Raw genomic sequence first — 23,012 nt, 5'->3', positions numbered from 1 at the left:
AGGATGACACTGCCGCCGGTTGTATTCAAGTAGTAACCACATCCGCTTATGGAGGATCACAAGGCGCTAAATCACATATTTCTGTTAGGAGTCCCCACTCCAATATGTATAAAATTTTGGGCCTATGACAGAAACCTTTGCGGGGCTGTACTCAACAGCTTCCCAAGTTTTCATGGCGATTGGGTGAATGATGCAGTAATGCATAATAATAATAGAGAGAAAAATGTTTTTCACATGTACAACTGTATGTGGCCAGGCCACGCGTTGGATAACCTTCTGATTTAGGGGAGGGGGGATCCACAAATGACGTCACATTTTTTAACGACTAACAAAAAGCCAGACCCTCACACACCCCCACCTCAATGACTATTAATAATGTTCAATTAATTCTAAACGTTCTAATTAATTTCTAAATAATTATATAAAAAATAATCTTACCTGCCCTGTTTTGGGAATTAGATGTGCCTAATACTATGAAAGTAAATTAATATGTGTTGACTAGATCTAGTGCTGTCTAGTGTCTGACAAAATGTGCTGAAGTGGTGAATCGTACGGTTAGGAAGTAGTTCATAAACGATACATTTATCTCCTCGATACTTGTGAGGTTGAGAAAGAGGGATGGGATAGGGGTCGGGTCGGGAAAAAACTTGAAAGGGACAACAAAACGCCTTGATCTATGTACGTCAGCATCGCCCATTGTAAAACTTACTCAGGGGAGATAATTTGAAGTATATGCCTTAAAAGTTTACTATATTTCTTGTAAAATCAAAAACAAGTAAACGTATATAAAACTGAAGTTTCTAGTATTATATTATTTTTTTAAATTATTTGTACGATACAAGATAGTACAGGATACAAATTCAACCACTATCACAAACACATATTAACATTGAAAAATGTACAATGGATTTCGGGTCCCCTACCAATGCCGCAAATAAGAACCGTGCATCATAAAAGTATTGAACGCCCACTTCATATGTAGCGGCTTTTCGTGATATGGACTTTGTTGTTTTTATAAAAAGAATTTTGCCGGCGACAGCGTGTGTTTGGTTGTAGGGAAATAGAACTCGGCCTTGACGATGGTTAAAAAATACAACTATAAATAACTGTTTTAAATATGTAAAGAATTTGTCGACAATTTTTAACCCCCTTTTTGGTCCCCATCCCCTGCCCCATCCGCAACAGTATACTTTGGAGGATCGGTCAAACAGTTACGTGTCCTCTATTTAGCTATCAAAGGGAGGGGGGGGGGCAACGAATCAAAGAAGTCATTCAAAATTTGAAGAGTTGCCTATATTTTACACTGTAGTTTGTGTAATGGATTTTATCTTTTGCGGAAGAGCGTGGTATAGTGACTGTAAAATAAAGATAATCGTACCGCAGCTACAGTGTTTTTCTTTTACAAACCAAATATTAAGGCAAAAATTAAATTAAAAATTAAAAAAAAAAAATTTTGGTCAGCCGTGGGCCCCTAAACGGCCTCCCCCCCGCGCATTGCGGGGTCTGGCGGGACTGTAGTTCCGCCCCGGTTCATCAGGTAAATGAACAACTACTGACTAGTGTCTTTAACAAAATGTGCTTAAGTGGTCAGTTTACAGTTTATATCATAGACGGTTCGTTAATCTATCCATTACATCTTATTGTAAGAGTAAGGGTGTGGTGAGGGGTAGAAGTGAGGGGTAGGGGGGAGGGGGAGAGAGTTGGGAAGGGAAGGGGACAAGAAAGCGCCGATAAACATCTACATCAATAGTGCCGACTTTTTCCGATCGTCTAGAAGACCAGGATAGTCGACTCGCCGTAACATTTCCCCAGCCCGATTTCAAAGCGTACCGGCACAGACAAATTTCAGATGCTTCGTCTTTGAAGTTGTCTATATGTCTGGCGGTCTCTCGAGCTATAGTCAGTGCATTTTTCTCAAAGACGTTTGCCGACTATCGTGTTTGTTTGTAACTGTAGAAGAAAGATAACTCGACCTCCACCTAATTTTTTTTTACATTTTTTTAAAAATAATTTAGCCAGGATTTTTGGGCCCCCAATTGGTCTGCCCCCCCCCCCCCCCCCGCGTCGCGGGGTCTGGCGGCACTGTAGTTCCGCCCCTGATTCGTATCAAAATAATATAATTTTCATGGTTAGTTAACTAATCATGAATAACAATTTAAAGATTACAATATTCAGTAACAAAGAAGGAGATGACTGGATCATGTAACAACTGACAAGGATACTAAAGAAACAACAAACGATCACTAAACCAATTCTCATAAAACTCCTGGCCAGATCCAAGTGACTTCTCAGCACGTGACCCAGCACCAACCAATCGACTTGACCCCCCCCCCCTCAACCCTAAAATGTATGTCACACTGCCTCGGTGGGGATGTGGTGTGATGTCACCTACTGAGGTGTAGTATTTTTAAAGGCTGACACTACGAGATAACATACAAACAACATGATGCTTTTTCAGATAGATCCTGTCTTAATTGCATATACGGCAAATCCGTATACAGCAAATCCATGTACAGTATTTGTTCAGTAATGTACATTAATGTACAGTAGTGGTACAGTAATATAGTCCTTCTTTAGGTCTACAGAACCAAGTTAAACAGTTGAACGGTCCTAGTCATTCAGAGCCTGGGTTTTGAATGCCGCGAACAGAGGTACAACTACCAAGAGTCCCAGAGGTCACATGCCATGGGAACAAGGGGAACATGGCTCACAGATGAGCATAAAAAATACATAAACAGTTACAGTCTCACGGGGGCCGCAAGCAAATAAATTACAAAATATTCCCCCTCTGACTCGTAACCCAAGGTAGGTGTCAAATGTAATAAAATATATGCCACGTACATATACATTTACCACATTACGATATAAAACCTAACAATACGTCACATCAATGCCTACAAAACAATACACTATACCCAACACTATGTGCACATACCATAAGGCACTCTGTAAACTTTGCAACAGGAGAAAATTAAAACGAACATTGAATTAATTATTTTTTTTTGTGATTCTACTGGCAGCTATATTATGTTGTAACTTGTCATGTTGATATATGTAATGTTGTATAGATAGAATGCACTCTAAGATTGTATTATATCTATCAATCTATATACTACTAAAACTCAAGTTTGTTTACATGTTTGAATATTTTTTGTTGTTGTTTTTTTTTGGGTTTTTTTGTTTGTGTGATTGGGTAATTGAGAGAATCTGTTCCATGTGGAGAGCTGTAAAATAGTATGTAGGTACTGAACAATTTTTGCTTTCAGGCAGACTGTTAATCACAAATTTATTTAAAGACGTTAATTAATTTATTGATTTATTCATTGGTAGATTAACCACATTACTTTTAAAAGTTTAGAAAAACAACTTTACTTTGGTGCAATAAATGGCGGCTACAATACAAGATTTCGTTTCTTATTCAGATCTTTAATGCGTTATAAAGGTAATTTTCTTGCGGCTATAACTTTAACAATACGCCCGTTTGCTGTTTTTATTACGTTCCAACACTTATATCAATTTTCAACTGTCTTTTTCATTTAGTTTTACAATAAATTTCTCTAGCTCTACAATCTGTCAAAGAAAGTTATTTATAGATCTAGATCTAGATTCTAGGTCAAACCAAAGACTAATTAGTTAAAAATACTATCGATTTTGAAATCATAATACATTTTTGAGTTTCTTTATTAAACTACTATAGTCCTTAAATACTTGATATAAATCTTTGTGATCTATCTATCTAGATCTAGAATAGGTCTAATCTAGATCTAGCAAGAGCTACGTAAAAATTAGACTTAAGCAAACCAGTCATAGAATATAGATAATTCTATCTAGATTTAGATAATAATGAGTTTCTATATACTAAACTATTTCAGACCTTCATTATAGTATATAATCTATGTTTGATTAGCTATGTGACATCAATATATGAAGGGATATTTGTGGTCAGACATTTGCTCAGGCGAAATCAGTGATTTTAAAAGATAAAAACGTGTTTTTGAATATGGGGTCTGGTTATTTTGTGATAATAAGTCACAGACGTGATGTCATTTATGGATGACCCCCGAAACCCACAGTCATCCAAGGGATGACGGGTAAGTCTAGTTTAATTTAAAATAATTTAACGTATATTTTCATAAAACAATAAACGTAATTGTAAATGAAACAAACAAGTCAATCAGACCGGTCGAAGGTTGTGTCTATAAAAAGATTTACGGGAATACTAAAATCAGGATGTTGTAAATTCGGAGGAGAGAATAGTGTAAAAAAAATATTAGTAACGCAATGAGAAAATATATATAACACTTTTGGGAACTCCCAAAAACCAGCCAAATCTGGTTAAGTGACGTTGATGTTGGGTGTGTATCCTTGTACTTTCTATCTGAAAAAAAATATAACTTGGAGATTTATGCTTTACTAAATTTAGCTACAAGTAGGCTACCATATCGACATTTTCTAACGTTACACATATTTTGTCCCTACTTACAATGTAGTTATGTGTTTATTTTGAGACGGTTGTAGAAACTAGCCCTGGGACGAGTTGTATGGAAGCCACTTGTTGGCTTACTATGATGTAGTGGGACTGTGGGCTACTAGTGAATGTATTTCATTTTTTTAAGCTTGTATTAAGAAAACGTATACATGAAAGTAGTTGTAAGAAGATAAATTATCCGTTGCTTTATTTAACTCTTATATTCACATGTAAGTTTCAAATGTACACAACCAGCCAGCTCTAGTTAACATCGAGAAGAATAGTTTCTAAAAATAGTTCAAACATCCGGGTTGTTGAGCTAAACGGTTGTACACGTTACGTACGCCACATTATGTGGTGAGTAATCTCTGTAAGATTGCACACAAATAAAATTCCCGAATATAATAGAAAAAAATAATTTCGAGTTTGAATCCGGGTTCTAGTCGGTCCACCTAGCTCTGATGGGTACCTAACTTACGTTAGGGTATGTAAAGGCGGCTGGACATAGTGCTGACCACACTATCTCTTTATAATCTTTATATGCCGCGGTCACAGAAACAAGTGAAGTCTACTTCGTACTACAAATTTTTAAAATATGTCTTTATACTGAAGACTAATTCAGTCAGTCAAATCTCTTACCACATTTACAAGCACTAAACTTTTCTTATGTTGCTTTCCAGGTTTTGTTTTTTCAAGCCCTTACTATACATAAGCTTGAAATATTTAAATAGCTTTTAAACGTCAGTATCAAAAAATAGCAGGGAAAATGAGTCACTCCAGCTCTATTTAGAAGCTTTTATTTTGGAGTTGGTTTGTAGGCGTATAGAAGCAAGAATAAAACAGTTTAATATAAGCTGATGTTACTGATGACATGACTGAATGGTTTGGATGATTAACGTTCTGATCTAATGAAACTTGAAGAAGTCTACACACTCTTTTGCATAAAAGGCAGGCTACACATGAACAGAACAAAAATATAAAATATGAGTGAAAGTATAAACTTCAGCAATATTTGATTGGGTAATAATCTACGGTAAATTAAAATGAATGCTTCAGATGAAAATTTATCGACAATAAGAGTGTTTGAAAGTTTGACAGTTTGTAGACTATTTGACAACCAAGCCCTATGTTAATATGACTAGATTAATTGAACTTTATATTAAACTGTGCGCAGCTGGACACTGGGCAAAAGGGAAGTAAATGTGTACCAAGGACGGAACTACAGTGCCGCCAGACCCCGCAATGCGGAGGGCCCATGCCATTTAGGGGCCCATAGCCGACCATAATAAATTTTTTATTGTTAAAAAATAATTTTCTTGCATTTTTGACTTGACGGTAAAAGCTTTTGTAAATAACAAACAGATCTACTACAGCAGTAATGTTATACAGTTGCTAACACATGCTGTTGTGTAAAAAAATATATGCCTTAGCTGTAGTGTTAAAGATAGGCAAACGTTCAAAACACTTCCATGACTTATTTCCCTTTTTTAAATAGTTAAATAGGGGTGCTCCTAAGCTCCTTTTAATATATTTGTACTAAACAAATTAAAAAGCAATAACTTTTCTTAATTATTATTTTCTAAGAAATGCATACTAAAGAATGACATAGCATAAAAAGGAAATATATTTGAAACAAATAATATAAATACAAAAAAAAACATAAAAATAAACATAACACGAGAAACCATTACACATACAAAGCTTTCACGTTTTATATTCTTTTGACCGGCTGAAACTTAGCGGGTAGGCAGTATTACAGCAAACATTTTGAATAGACTAATTCTAAATCTTAAAAAAGAAAATTCAATACAGACTAATGCACTCACACACATGACATGTTGTAATATGTTTAAATTTTTAAAAGAATTCAGGCTAGAAACGAGTATCCAATGTTTGTGTTATGTATATATATATATATATATATATATATATATATATATATATATATATATATATATATATATATATATATATGGGGGCCCAGAATTATTCTTTTTGCGTGGAGGCCCTTTTTTTCTAGTTCCGCCACTGGTTTGTACTGGGTTTTCCCAACTGAGTCACAAGATAAATCCGCACATCCTGTTTTTACGTCCAACTCGCCTAGCCCTCCTCGCCTCTTGACTCACTTTTTAGATGAACCGCTGACTGCCGATCCGCTTAGACTACCATCAGCCAACACAACAAGATTACCCAAACAACGAGGACAGTCATTTTTTCTACATTTGTAACGTCTTATTAAATAATCGTAAGTCAGTTTCTTATACCTGGTACTTGTATTATAAAATATTTTACCATTGTGATAATTTAAAACTAAAACGTGTAAAATAAGTTTTCGTATATTATATTTTAAAATTGTATATAGGTGTTTAGCATATTAGCCAATGAGTTTTTATGGAAAAAGCATGTAGCCTATATTGACTGATTTTTCACTACATTGCCGTATGTAGAGAGCAAATCCTGCTTTTATCAGATGTCACCACTTGTTACCCTTTTCTTAATGGGATCTTAATAACCTCAGATACGATTAAAAGTAAGTCGCAATAGAATCTGATCGCATGAGGCCAAAAAATCTGTCAAATAAGCTGCTATAGAGAATATAATTTTGACTTGCAAAATTCATTTTTACTTTCTCGTTTAGATAGTATAGAGGAAGCATTGTAATATCATGCACAAAAATCACTTGAAATTTCGAGTTTTTAACGTTTCACTCCATAGCACTTCATCATACATGGATTATATGGGACTTGTTTTCTTTATATAATATATATATATATATATATATATATATATATATATATATATATATATATATATATATATATATATATATATATATATCTATATATATAAAGCAAAGTGGTCAAGTGCCCGATAGGGCACTTCCCGGCGCCGCAGGCGCGTCAAATTTGGCACGATGGTGCCTTCGGGCAATAGAACACGAAGGCCGGTGACGGTTGGCCGAAAAGTCTACGGAGAAGGGGTCAAAACTGACCTCGACTGACCGGCGCCTTATATGGGCTATATTACGAAAAAAAATTTCCTCCGACGACCCCACTTGAAATTTTGTGAGGTGGTAGGAGAACACCTTGGGGTGTCACAAAAAACTCGCCATGTCCGGGAAAAATCGGGAATTGGGTCAAAACTGACCAGTCGTATTTCCCTATATAATCTTTGTATTTTATGGGAAAAACAGAGGGTCATTTCAAAACGGATTTTAGGGCACTTACCATCTTTACATCTGGCTAATTTTTGGCATGTTTATAGGTAAATGGCTTGACCGTAGGGCAGACCTGTCGGTCTTACTCAAAGCCCTCGACGAGGGCTAAAAAGTGACCGCGAGTGAAATTCTCTTTATATGAGCTCTATTACGAAAAAAAATTTCCTCCGACGACCCCCCTTGATATTTTGTGAGGTGGTAGGAGAACACCTTGGGGTGTCACAAAAAACTCGCCATGTCCGGGAAAAATCGGGAAATGGGTCAAAACTGACCAGTCGTATTTCCCTATATAATCTTTGTATTTTATGGGAAAAACAGAGGGTCATTTCAAAACGGATTTTAGGGCACTTACCCTGTTTACATCTGGCTAATTTTTGGCATGTTTATAGGTAAATGGCTTGACCTTTAGGGAAAACTGTCGGTTTCACTCAAAGCCCTCGACGAGGGCTAAAAAGTGACCGCGAGTGAAATTCTCTTTATATGAGCTCTATTACGAAAAATTTTTTCCTCCGACGACCCCCCTTGATATTTTGTGGGGTGGTAGGAGAACACCTAGGGGTGTCACAAAAAACTCGGCATATCTGGGAAAACTTCGTAAAGCGGTCAAAACTGACCAGTTGTATTTCCCTATATAATCTTTGTATTTTATGGGAAAAACAGAGGGTCATTTCAACGCAGACTTTAGGGTACTTAAACTCAGTATATCTGGCTAATTTTTGGCATGCATATAGGGAAATGGCTTGACCTTTAGGGAAAACTGTCGGTTACACTCAAAGCCCTCGACGAGGGCTAAAAAGTGACCGCGAGTGAAATTCTCTTTATATGAGCTCTATTACGAAAAAATTTTTCCTCCGACGACCCCCCTTGATATTTTGTGGGGTGGTAGGAGAACACCTAGGGGTGTCACAAAAAACTCGGCATATCTGGGAAAACTTCGTAAAGCGGTCAAAACTGACCAGTTGTATTTCCCTATATAATCTTTGTATTTTATGGGAAAAACAGAGGGTCATTTCAACGCAGACTTTAGGGTACTTAAACTCAGTATATCTGGCTAATTTTTGGCATGCATATAGGGCAATGGCTTGACCTTTAGGGAAAACTGTCGGTTACACTCAAAGCCCTCGACGAGGGCTAAAAAGTGACCGCGAGTGAAATTCTCTTTATATGAGCTCTATTACGAAAAAAAATTTCCTCCGACGACCCCCCTTGATATTTTGTGGGGTGGTAGGAGAACACCTAGGGGTGTCACAAAAAACTCGGCATATCTGGGAAAACTTCGTAAAGCGGTCAAAACTGACCAGTTGTATTTCCCTATATAATCTATGTATTTTATGGGAAAAACAGAGGGTCATTTCAACGCAGACTTTAGGGTACTTAAACTCAGTATATCTGGCTAATTTTTGGCATGCATATAGGGAAATGGCTTGACCTTTAGGGAAAACTGTCGGTTACACTCAAAGCCCTCGACGAGGGCTAAAAAGTGACCGCGAGTGAAATTCTCTTTATATGAGCTCTATTACGAAAAAAAATTTCCTCCGACGACCCCCCTTGATATTTTGTGGGGTGGTAGGAGAACACCTAGGGGTGTCACAAAAAACTCGGCATATCTGGGAAAACTTCGTAAAGCGGTCAAAACTGACCAGTTGTATTTCCCTATATAATCTTTGTATTTTATGGGAAAAACAGAGGGTAATTTCAACGCAGACTTTAGGGTACTTAAACTCAATATATCTGGCTAATTTTTGGCATGCATATAGGGAAATGGCTTGACCTTTAGGGAAAACTGTCGGTTACACTCAAAGCCCTCGACGAGGGCTAAAAAGTGACCGCGAGTGAAATTCTCTTTATATGAGCTCTATTACGAAAGAAAATTTCCTCCGACGACCCCCCTTGATATTTTGTGGGGTGGTAGGAGAACACCTAGGGGTGTCACAAAAAACTCGCCATGTCCGGGAAAAATCGGGAAATGGGTCAAAACTGACCAGTCGTATTTCCCTATATAATCTTTGTATTTTATGGGGAAAACAGAGGGTCATTTCAAAACGGATTTTATGGCACTTACGCTCTTTACATCTGGCTCAGTTTTGGCATGCTTATAGGTAAATGGCTTGACCTTTAGGGAAATCTGTCGGTTACACTCAAAGCCCTCGACGAGGGCTAAAAAGTGACCGCGAGTGAAATTCTCTTTATATGAGCTCTATTACGAAAAAAAAATTCCTCCGACGACCCCCCTTGAAATTTTGTGAGGTGGTAGGAGAACACCTTGGGGTGTCACAAAAAACTCGGCATATCTGGGAAAACTTCGTAAAGGGGTCAAAACTGACCAGTTGTATTTCCTTATATAATCTTTGTATTTTATGGGAAAAACAGAGGGTCATTTCAACGCAGACTTTAGGGTACTTAAGCTCAGTATATCTGGCTAATGTTTTGCATGCTCCTAGGTCAATGGCTTGACCTTTAGGGAAAACTGTCGGTTACACTCAAAGCCCTCGACGAGGGCTAAAAAGTGACCGCGAGTGAAATTCTCTTTATATGAGCTCTATTACGAAAAAAAAATTCCTCCGACGACCCCCCTTGAAATTTTGTGAGGTGGTAGGAGAACACCTTGGGGTGTCACAAAAAACTCGGCATATCTGGGAAAACTTCGTAAAGGGGTCAAAACTGACCAGTTGTATTTCCATATATAATCTTTGTATTTTATGGGAAAAACAGAGGGTCATTTCAACGCAGACTTTAGGATACTTAAGCTCAGTATATCTGGCTAATTTTTTGCATGCTCCTAGGTCAATGGCTTGACCTTTAGGGAAAACTGTCGGTTACACTCAAAGCCCTCGACGAGGGCTAAAAAGTGACCGCGAGTGAAATTCTCATTATATGAGCTCTATTACGAAAAAAAAATTCCTCCGACGACCCCCCTTGATATTTTGTGAGGTGGTAGAAAAACACCTTGGGGTGTCACAAAAAACTCGCCATGTCCGGGAAAAATCGGGAAATGGGTCAAAACTGACCAGTCGTATTTCCCTATATAATCTTTGTATTTTATGGGGAAAACAGAGGGTCATTTCAAAACGGATTTTATGGCACTTACGCTCTTTACATCTGGCTCAGTTTTGGCATGCTTATAGGTAAATGGCTTGACCTTTAGGGAAATCTGTCGGTTACACTCAAAGCCCTCGACGAGGGCTAAAAAGTGACCGCGAGTGAAATTCTATTTATATGAGCTCTATTACGAAAAAAAAATTCCTCCGACGACCCCCCTTGAAATTTTGTGAGGTGGTAGGAGAACACCTTGGGGTGTCACAAAAAACTCGGCATATCTGGGAAAACTTCGTAAAAGGGGCAAAACTGACCAGTTGTATTTCCTTATATAATCTTTGTATTTTATGGGAAAAACAGAGGGTCATTTCAACGCAGACTTTAGGGTACTTAAGCTCAGTATATCTGGCTAATTTTTTGCATGCTCCTAGGTCAATGGCTTGACCTTTAGGGAAAACTGTCGGTTACACTCAAAGCCCTCGACGAGGGCTAAAAAGTGACCGCGAGTGAAATTCTCTTTATATGAGCTCTATTACGAAAAAAAAATTCCTCCGACGACCCCCCTTGAAATTTTGTGAGGTGGTAGGAGAACACCTTGGGGTGTCACAAAAAACTCGGCATATCTGGGAAAACTTCGTAAAGGGGTCAAAACTGACCAGTTGTATTTCCCTATATAATCTTTGTATTTTATGGGAAAAACAGAGGGTCATTTCAACGCAGACTTTAGGATACTTAAGCTCAGTATATCTCGCTAATTTTTTGCATGCTCCTAGGTCAATGGCTTGACCTTTAGGGAAAACTGTCGGTTACACTCAAAGCCCTCGACGAGGGCTAAAAAGTGACCGCGAGTGAAATTCTCATAATATGAGCTCTATTACGAAAAAAAAATTCCTCCGACGACCCCCCTTGATATTTTGTGAGGTGGTAGAAGAACACCTTGGGGTGTCACAAAAAACTCGCCATGTCCGGGAAAAATCGGGAAATGGGTCAAAACTGACCAGTCGTATTTCCCTATATAATCTTTGTATTTTATGGGGAAAACAGAGGGTCATTTCAAAACGGATTTTATGGCACTTACGCTCTTTACATCTGGCTCAGTTTTGGCATGCTTATAGGTAAATGGCTTGACCTTTAGGGAAATCTGTCGGTTACACTCAAAGCCCTCGACGAGGGCTAAAAAGTGACCGCGAGTGAAATTCTCTTTATATGAGCTCTATTACGAAAAAAAAATTCCTCCGACGACCCCCCTTGATATTTTGTGAGGTGGTAGGAGAACGCCTTGGGATGTCACAAAAAACTCGCCATGTCCGGGAAAAATCGGGAAATGGGTCAAAACTGACCAGTCGTATTTCCCTATATAATCTTTGTATTTTATGGGGAAAACAGAGGGTCATTTCAAAACGGATTTTATGGCACTTACCCTCTTTACATCTGGCTCAGTTTTGGCATGCTTATAGGTAAATGGCTTGACCTTTAGAGAAAACTGTCGGTTACACTCAAAGCACTCGACGAGGGCTAAAAAATGACCGCGAGTGAAATTCTCTTTATATGAGCTCTATTACGAAAAAAAAATTCCTCCGACGACCCCCCTTGAAATTTTGTGAGGTGGTAGAAGAACACCTTGGGGTGTCACAAAAAACTCGGCATATCTGGGAAAACTTCGTAAAGGGGTCAAAACTGACCAGTTGTATTTCCCTATATAATCTTTGTATTTTATGGGAAAAACAGAGGGTCATTTCAAAGCAGACTTTAGGGTACTTAAACTCAGTATATCTGGCTAATTTTTTGCATACTCTTAGGTGAATGGTTTGACCTTTAGGGAAAACTGTCGGTTTGACTCAAAGCCCTCGACGAGGGCTAAAAAGTGACCGCGAGTGAAATTCTTTTTATATGAGCTCTATTACGAAAAAAAAAATTCCTCCGACGACCCCCCTTGAAATTTTGTGAGGTGGTAGGAGAACACCTTGGGGTGTCACAAAAAACTCGGCATATCTGGGAAAACATCGTAAAGGGGTCAAAACTGACCAGTTGTATTTCCCTATATAATCTTTGTATTTTATGAGAAAAACAGAGGGTCATTTCAACGCAGACTTTAGGGTACTTAAACTCAGTATATCTGGCTAATTTTTTGCATGCTCCTAGGTCGATGGCTTGACCTTTAGGGAAAACTGTCGGTTACACTCAAAGCCCTCGACGAGGGCTAAAAAGTGACCGCGAGTGAAATTCTTTTTATATGAGCTATATTACGAAAAAAAATTTCCTCCGACGACCCCCCTTGATATTTTGTGAGGTGGTAGAAGAACACCTAGGGGTGTCACAAAAAACTCGGCATATCTGGGAAAACTTTGTAAAGCGGTCAAAACTGACCAGTTGTATTTCCCTATATAATCTTTGTATTTTATGGGAAAAACAGAGGGTCATTTCAACGCAGACTTTAGGGTACTTAAGCTCAGTATATCTGGCTAATTTTTTGCATACACTACTATAGATGACTAGGCCGTATGGAAAAACTGTTGGTCAGACTCAAAGCTCTCGACGAGGGCTAAAAGATGATCTTGAGTGAAATTCTCCTTATATGAGATATATATATATAAATAAATTGACGAACGATCCCCTTAATATTATGTGACGTCGTAGACCGACCCTGGAGGCTAACAAAAAAACTTTATTCCCGTCGGAAACAGCCATTATAGTTGTTAAATATGTTCATATACCGTAATTTCTTATAAAGCATAGCAACTGTTTGTAAAAAAAAAACAAAGACATACGTCATACGTTCAGTTTTCAAGGGAGGTAACGTTTTTGAAATTATTATTTTTCAAATAATTGTATACTATTTTAAACAGAAACAGAAAATGACGAAGTATAGCATTTGTTTTAGTACAAAATTAAGTTGTTAATTTTGTTACGTATCCCAATTAAATAAATAAATAAATTTCAAAAGGCAATGTAATAAAAACTAAGAGATGTACTGTTCATGGAAGTTCTAATTCCATTTTACTTATACATTGCGTACTTTCCGATATTTCTCTGCGAACGGTATTTAAATGACAAACTAAAACATTTTTTTTCTAAAGTTAGCATTACTGTTTAAATTAAAGCACTCAACACCAAATCCATCGCTAAATAATTAAGTATTCAAATTCTCAAATGTTATTTAAAAACCTAAGCGAAGCTAGGCAGTATGCCTAGTATATATATATATATTCTAAATCCAGATTTATCGTACGTGTAATCGTGTCGGATTATTTATATCTTAACCAATTTGTGAATACTCCTTCATTGATTCAATGGCTAATTTGAGAATCAACCGTAGATTCTAAAAATTTTTTTTTACATTTATCGAAACACTGATTTAAGCATACATAAACCATAGGAACTAAAATAAATACGTGCATGGTGTAAGTTATCAACAGGTGCGATATAATTGTATAATACCGTTTACGAAATATATTACATATGCTAATACAACTAAAAAAAACTTGACTACTTGTAAACTAATTTTACATCACCCGAACTCCATTATTTTATAGTATCACCTACACTCTCTGTCTGCTAGTATCACCTACACTCTCTGTCTGCTAGTATCACCTACACTCTCTGTCTGCTAGTATCACCTACACTCTCTGACTGCGAGTATCACCTACACTCTCTGTCTGCTAGTATCACCTTCACTCTTTGTTCTCTAGTATCACCTACACCTACACTATCACCTACACTGTCTGTCTGATTGTATCACCTACACTCTCTGTCTGATTGTATCACCTACACTCTCTGTCTGCTAGTATCACCTACACTCTCTGTCTTCTAGTATCGCCTACACTCTCTGTCTGCTAGTATCACCTACACTGTCTGTCTGCTATATATATATATATATATATATATATATTTTGCTACATTGATCACTGAAAGTATGTTTGGACATTTAAAAAAAAAATACTTGAGTTGTGTGATTAGTTCAATACTTATCAGCTGATAGCCTCAGGGAATTTGCGACAATTGCAAGCGTTTCTTTAAATTATGTGTAATAGCCTATAAATGTTAATTTTCATAAAATGCATTCTACTTTCGTTCGACACGTGATGTTAATTATTAAGGTACTCGCTGTCGTTTGCTAAACTCGGGTACTTCACTTTAATAAAGACGTGTATCCTATCTTTTACGTCGTATTATCATTACTTAAACAAATGTGAAACAAATAGACCACACGTTATTTAACCAATGCGTTATAAAGTAATAGCGGGAAAATCAGACAAGCGGGACATTTTATATGTTATAAATAGAATTTCGTAGTACCTGACTGGACGGCAATTTTGAAAACATTTTAATTCGCAGCTGAAGATAGAGTCGATGAATCAAAGGCAAATTGTTTATAGAACACTGTTGGACATTTTCATTTAATTATCGTACATGCGTGTGATAAGTAGATACAATTGTAGATGTAGCAAATACATTTTCCCCCAACATACTAGAACCAACGATATACAAGTTATAATGCTAGAAGAAACAAAACAAAATTTACAGTCAAGTTATTGATTCGTAGCCAAAGTACAGTATTGTGCTGCTCAAAAGTCTAAAGCATTCAGTTATCTCTGATCTTAATGGTAAAGTTTCAGTGCGAGACGTTACTTGTTTGGGAATATTTGTAATTTAACCATTTGATGATCTCATATGTAGGCACCTATCACAGTGTTGAGGGATGTAGTAATCTCGCCCTTTGAATGGGCACGCACTATAGGTGGTAGGGAGAGATTTGTCTGAGTGGGAGCTTTTCACATCCCCCCTCTATCCACCCCTAAGAGATGCTTGAAAAAAACAATGCTCTTTCTTAACAATAAATTACGTACCCTTATGTTTTCAAGTTGATAGCATTGAAGATTGATGTGCCAGAAGGGATGATACAACTTTCAACTATAATACATACATAATTATTAAAATATTGAGCCTTTATAAAATAGTTGAAACAAAACATTCTAGCTACGAGGTATTAAACAGCTTATGGACCCATAGACAACTAAAATTATATTTAACATTAATTCAATATTTATTAATAGTAGACGAAACATTGAATTCAACACACAATCGTCAGTAGATTTAAAATGTGGCAATTAAAACTTGTGAAATCGACGTCACAAAAGTAATCGATTACTATCATCAATAACGTTAGGTTTAGATTATGCAAAATTAATATATAAAAATAATTTATGTTTTGTAAATAGTTTTTATATCTGGCATTTATTTAGCAAATCATCCTAATTCGCAATCAACATTTGAGTAGTTATTACTTGATAAATAGTGTTCGTGTCTTTTTATCGATGCTATAATATTTATAATAAGGAGCAATCATTTGTAGCAGACGTTCTCACTTCCTTGGTCGCCCGATTTGTTTAAGGAGCTTCTTTCAACTCTCGGTTTAGTCCGACTTGAAAATAAAATTCATAGCAGACCTTGCAGTCTTATCTGAGTAATAGATTCTACTGATCAGTTTGGTAACTATTTAAATAATTTTATGAATTTATCGAGCCCAAATACATTTTATTGTTTTAAATATCTAGATCTAGATTTTCTATATCTAGGAGTGAGACTCTAGACTCTAAATCTAGTCTAGAACTCCAGATCTAGATCTAGACTCTAGAGCTAGATCAGATCTAGATTTAGATCTAGAGTTCTAGATTAGATCTAGATCTTGAGGGACTAGTTTAGAATTTAGCTAGATTCTACTTTTCAGTTTTCTAAATCTACGTACATACATATAGATCCATATCTAGATCTCATCTAGTTTCTAATCTAGCTAGATCTAGTCTAGATCTAGGTTTCTAGACTTAGGCCATAGAACTAGATCTATACTATAGAATAGTAGATCTAGATAGTTTAAGTCTTAAGACAAGTTAAGAGTTAAGATTTGTACTTAACGTTAAGTAGATCTAGATCTATTAGGACAGTATGATTATTAATAGAATCTAGATCTAGTACAGTAGTAGTAGATCTATATTAATTAATAGTATAAATAATATATCATGATAATCTAGATCTGGACAAGATAATAGATCCCTAGATCTATTAAAACATTATTCTATATCTATTCTAATCATCTAATGATATAGATCTACATCTAGATTCTAGTTTTAAACTGGATCTAGAAATCTAGATCTAGTCTAGATTAGATATAGATCTATACATACTACATACATTACAACTCCGAGAACTGAATCCAATTTATAACTTCTGTCATATTAAAGAGTGCAGGTAAAAATTAAGATGCAGAATTCGATCAATAATCCTAATATATAATGGCCCATGTGCGCACTTCTCTCTCTCTCTCTCTCTCTCTCTCTGTCTGTCCGCAAAATATTTTCGCCGGATATCACGCCAGAATCGGTAGCGAAATATGGATACCTTTATACGGACTTTGGTTAAAAATACTATGTTAGATGTTTTAAATGTATAACCACAATTTTATTTAAAGAAGAAAAATAAAAAATAAAGGCGTATTCGAATGTAGAGACACAGTTTTAATTATGCAACAGGAAAAGCGTTTATAGTTGTGAAAAAGAATGCTAAAACAGTGACGTCCCTAATGTTTATATATTAACTAATGACGTCATTGCTCAAGTAAAAAACAATTACCTACAATAAAGCCACCTCAAAGGGTCGTGACCAGGGCCCAATGGGATAGCAAACCAGCGGCTGGAAAGTTTGGCGTTAAAAGACCACCACTATCCAGCCCTCCAGAAACAGATGTTCGAAAGAAAAACCCAAATAATTCACGCTAACTCTGGCAACATTGAACATCAGAGGGGCTAGGGACAAAACACATTATATAAACAACATAATAAATAAACACACTATTGACATCCTACTTTTACAGGAAACTAACATTGGAACTACAGAAGAAGCGAATACACTAGATGCATATATCAGTATTAAAAACTCACTGTACTGTACTGGTTTCAACTGCAGAGGATCCAGTATACTTTCTACATCAGACAAACACAAAATGAAATGTACATACACGGATAAACAGGGCCGGATAGCATGCATCACATTGGGTATTGACAAAACAGAAATAACAATCATCAATATATACGCCCAAACACATAGACAAGAACAAAAACATTTTTACCACACGCTTAATGAACGTATAAATATCGAATATAAAAACAAGACGATAGTTTTAGCAGATATTTTTTCACAAAATACACGGACATCGAGTTAAAAGAAATATTTCAAGTAAAGCTAAGGCATAGACTGGGAATTCTCACTTAAATGAGACAAAAAAATGTACAGGAAAGAAATAAATAAAGTATTAATTTTAATTTAGACAGTCTCAAGCCAAACATCACACACACTCCCCCCCCCCACTCTACCGGACTGGTGGATATTTCAAGGTAGCGTGACCTCATCGCCAAGGGTCAATTTTATGTCATGGAAAGTTTTGGAATGATAGATCAGTATGAGTATTACAGAGACACTTCTCCCACGGTCGTTTCTATTTCTGTCCATGGGTGACTACAATGTGAATTTTGACACCGCAGCTAAGGACGGAGCTCAGTAAACTAAGCAGTCAAGAGAAACCTAGTTTGCACACCTTATTTTAGTGTAGTTCTTATTCCATGTTATTTTGTCCCTTTGATTATTATATATGCAATTGATGTTCATGTCCTTGATGCTGTGTAAAATCTATCAAATAAATTATTATTACTGATTTAAAGGTTTAAAACAATTGAATTTATAAAAAAAAAATTTAAAAAAAAATGTTTGAGGACTGTATAGATATAGATGTTTGAAAGGGAAGAATATTTACTTTGATGTGTCTCATTGTAATAACATAACTTTCCCGATTGCTTAAAATTTGTATCATATTAATTCTCTGTAATCCCAAATTTATTTCAGCTCTACTCAAAAACCCAAATTCCACCCGTGTTTAGAATAAAAAGAAATGAACTATTTCATTCAGATTTGATTTAGATCTACGTACGCTATAAAATTTATACAATACAATTTTGCTCGGGCTAAACTTAAAAAAAAAATTCTATTAGGATTCTAGATCTAGATATTCTAGATCATCTAGATATAGAATCTCTAGATCTAGAATCTATTCAAATAATACATTTCTATACTAAAGTATTTCAGGCCTTAATTACTTTATTGAAATCGTTGTTTATCTATGCAATTTCTATATAATATATAAAGCAAAGTTGTCGGGTGCCCGATAGGGCACTTCCCGGCGCCGTAGGCGCTTCAAATTTGGCAGGATCTTGCCTTGGGGCGACAGAACACAGGGGCCGGTTGGCCGAAAAGTCTACGATGAGTGGGTCAAAACTGACCTCGACTGACCGGCGCCTTATATGAGCTATAAATCGAAAAAAAATGTCCACGTAGGAACCTCTTCATAACTCCTGAGGTCGTAAACCGACCCTCGGGCGAATTACTTCAGCATTCAAATTCTCAATGTTATCGAAAGCCTAAGCGAAGCTGGGCAGCATGCCTAGTTATACAATAAAAAAAAAGCAAAGAATTTAGTCTAAACATGGAACAAAGTAAATTTAAGTAAATTAGTCTAAATTGAGTCTATAACAAATAATAGTAGGTTATCATTTTTATACAGTAAATGAATATCCTAAAGTTTTGAAGTATTATTCAATATGAAGTCTAAAACACCTAACCAAATGTTTGGTACTAATAGGTCATTTTACAATGTAATATTTTAGCCTAATTTTTTATTGCATGTTAATGCACTTATAAGTATAAACAACATTAGGGATTTATACAGGTGTTTTTTCAATTTTTGTGTAAATTTTTTGTTTCAACAATTAACTATGCTATAGAGCTATACATAAGTAGATCTACGAAAAATTTGAATATTGAAGGACAAATTGATTCTCTTTCAAAATTTAACCTTCATACATTTTATTTAGGCCTGAGAATAAATTTGAAAAAACTAATCATTTTTATGTGACGACTGTTATTGCATGCACATGCTCTATTCTATTTTTATTATCATAACAGTTTAAAGTTAAATGTTATAACTGATTTTTATTAAACTTATTAAAGATCCCGCCTAATTAGGTATCTTGTTATGTAAGCTGCAATTTCAAGGTCTTTTTTTCAAATATAACTCATTCTTCAGAAAAAAAAATATTTGAAAATCACATTTAATTAAAACTATTAACATGTTTATCAGAAGCTAATATCAAATAAATAATAAGCTGATTACCATAGGTGCTATGTTTATGGCCAACAATTACTTTTTTTTCATTTGTAGTATTAATTTTATGTGTTTTTCACTACTTATAAGAAACAAATCTATTTCAAGTTACTACATGTTTCTAATACTAGAGAAACGTTGATATGCAGATGTAAAGTCAATTCTACAAATTCTTTTTTTTGTTTACATTTTTATTAGTGCACTTATGAAACCTAGTTACTATTTTATATTAATGTTCTATAATCATATCTACAGTAAAACAAACCATGAAAACCCCAAACAAAGTGAGAAAAAGAAAATTGGAGCCACCAAGTACACCTGAAGGTAGAGCCAGATAAATGATAAGTCATTCTTTTAGCCAAATCTTTAAATAATTTTGCATATTTAAAAACTTGTGTGGCATTTTTAACATTCAAATACTTTATAATCAATTTCTTAATAACCTATATGTGATATTTATAAGTGTAAAAACAAAATGCTCAATACCCATGGAATTCTATTAAAATTTATTTTCTTACTTACCTGATTATGAATTTTATAAAGGTATCTATCCAGCTATAAGAGTTTATCTCAGTAATGCCACTTTTCTTGTCACTGTAATTATAAAGTAATGTATGTGTTATTTTCTTATTATTTTATTTTAGATGTGCCATGCTGTGAGAGTCCAAGTAAAGTTACCAAAAGTGACCAACCAGGTGTCTGTATTCCAGGTAAGATATGATAAACATAAGACAACTCTAGTCTAAATAATTATAAATCTGTGCTAGTGATAACATTTAGATGACTTTACTATTAGTAATTTTATAGTTCATTAGATGAAGGAGATAGTAAAAGTTTAATTTATATCTATATCAGATTGCTAAATCAAGTGTTAGTGTAAGCATAGTATAGCTAATCAAAATAATAATAGGTGCATTTTATATCAGTGTTTAAATTGGTTAGGCTATTTAAACAATCTGTTTCCCCTATTCCTGCAGGAAATCATGAAGCTGAGATGTGCTATGGAGGAGAAGCTGATCTACACAAACATGTTACCGGCTGTAAGAAGAATCCAGGTCATAAAGGTTTTATACCTCTTAAAGATTTTAACGCAAATTGTCTCCCCTCACGTTACCATGGCGACGACCTCTTGTCTGAGACAATCAAAACATTGGCAGCCCTAACTGTCCAGGTAAAGACTAAATTCACCAGTCTAGAGAGACCAGAGTTTTACCCAGACACTCAAGTTCCATATCCATGTTATAAGGACAGAGGACGTGACGTGATGAGGTTAGGGACGGGAAGGGTGAAGTATGTGGGCAAGTACACAGAGAGTGACAGATGTGGAACTTGTGGTTGTGCCAAGTGTCAAGTCTCTGCCACACCCAGCAAAGTGTGGGGGAAGGTTGAAGTGATTACAGCCACACACGTGGTGTTTGATGACAGTGAGGCGAGACAGACCAGGTGTGTTTTAGGTTTTGATGACAATAAAAGTCTGGTGGTCAGTCTTGATGGTTGGGAGGTGGGGGAGGCAGACATTGAAGGAGACTTGTGTGAGTTGAGTTATGTGACATGTGACTTGGATAAGTTAGAGTTGGTTGATGAACTGGACAAGATGTGTGATCGCTTTGATGGTCTATGTGATGAAGTAGAGAACAAATACAGGAGATTTGTTGGTGTGGACAAGTTGACCGTTATAGTGTCACATCCTCATGGCTGTCCTAAACAGGTCTCTGTAGGAAAATGGACACACAAACATGAGAGGTATGATGATGTTGTTGATGATGATGCTACTCCTTGGACCAGGTACTGGTACACAACATGTACATGTCCAGGCTCCAGTGGAGCACAGGTCTACAGGCTGGGACATGTCGGGTGGCCGTACCACCATCCCCACAGTGGATCAAACTCTGAAGGAAATTATAGTGGGGAGTGGGTGCGCTAATATAACTGTTAGTACTCTCCCCTTGTCTACACAATGTAAACAAACAAAATGGCGGAACTTTTCCCGTCATTAAACTGATTGTGTTAAGGCTTGCATATGTTGTAAACATTTTATAACATGTAAATGATTAAAACAATTGTTTTGATTGATTCAAACCGTTTAACCGTTATAATTTGCATCTACCATAATGTATTATACGCATTTTACATGTTTAATGATGTAAATATTTTGTGTTTAACAAATGTCGGCAACATTGTTGTTCTTATCTTACCATGAATTGTATCTTTACATATTACATTTCTTGCTCTTCTTATTTGTTTACAAAATTATTACATACTAGAAAATAAATGCCCAAGATAAAACTTATTTGTTTGGTTGTTAATTTCATTTTTATAGACTAATTAGCATTAGCAAACTGTTATCAAACAACTTTTTGATACTGATGTTGGTATTACCGTCATGATGTCGGTGATTTTAAAACATTCCCAACTTAATGTAACGATAAGGCCGACATGTAGCCCAAATATGGATAAATAATGTCTAGTTATGATCTACTTCAATGAAGTGCAGTTCAAATAAACTTAACTGTTACCAGAAACAACCGTTAAGATCTACATCTTGTGTTGTCCTACTCCAATAGAAATGTTAAGTGAGATCGGAGTTCGTCGCTCTGATAAACTGACACTTGTGTAAACATTTTCTTTATTCTTATTTCTTCTAAATACTTTTACCAACTGGTGATAGAACACTCGCATGTTGAAATGTAGGTCTCTCGTTGCTGAGTCCATCCAGCTCTAATAGGTTCCTGAGTTAATCGGGTAGTTTAAACGCGGCTGTGACGGCATAATTTGATTATGCCATTTTCAAAGAATTATTTGACTCTATTTCATCTGCTAGATTGACCTTCACATTTTAAAGATAACGTAACTTCCTTAGATTGTATGGCAACTCTTGGTAAATATTGGTAACATTACAAACAATGATTAACGTGAACAAAACCAACGGTTCATAATGAGCTCACAAAATATTTAAACATTGAACGGATATTTTTTATTTATAGAAAATATTTTAGACTTATTTTGATACAACGGAAGTTGCTTAAATTTTGACAGAAAGCAGAGAATTATATTTTTTACTTACATGTGAAATTTCGTTTATC

General features: G+C 35.8%; 1 protein-coding gene across 1 annotated transcript; it reads left to right on the top strand.

The window, feature by feature from the left end:
* Nucleotides 1-6,613: 6,613 nt before the first annotated feature.
* LOC131944349 (uncharacterized) lies at nucleotides 6,614-22,210 on the top strand. The gene is made up of 4 exons (XM_059304904.1): nucleotides 6,614-6,713; nucleotides 20,185-20,253; nucleotides 20,574-20,639; nucleotides 20,907-22,210. The coding sequence occupies exons 2-4, from the start codon at nucleotides 20,196-20,198 to the stop codon at nucleotides 21,851-21,853; spliced, it is 1,071 nt and encodes a 356-aa protein (XP_059160887.1). The 5' UTR covers nucleotides 6,614-6,713; nucleotides 20,185-20,195; the 3' UTR covers nucleotides 21,854-22,210.
* The last annotated feature ends 802 nt before the right edge of the window (nucleotides 22,211-23,012 follow it).

The sequence above is a fragment of the Physella acuta genome, unplaced genomic scaffold, assembly GCF_028476545.2.
Source record: "Physella acuta isolate Inbredline_101_S28 unplaced genomic scaffold, ASM2847654v3 ptg000489l, whole genome shotgun sequence".
Classification (NCBI taxonomy): Eukaryota; Metazoa; Mollusca; class Gastropoda; family Physidae; genus Physella; species Physella acuta.
Note: the sequence above shows the minus strand (reverse complement) of the source record. Positions and strands in the feature narration are given on the sequence as shown.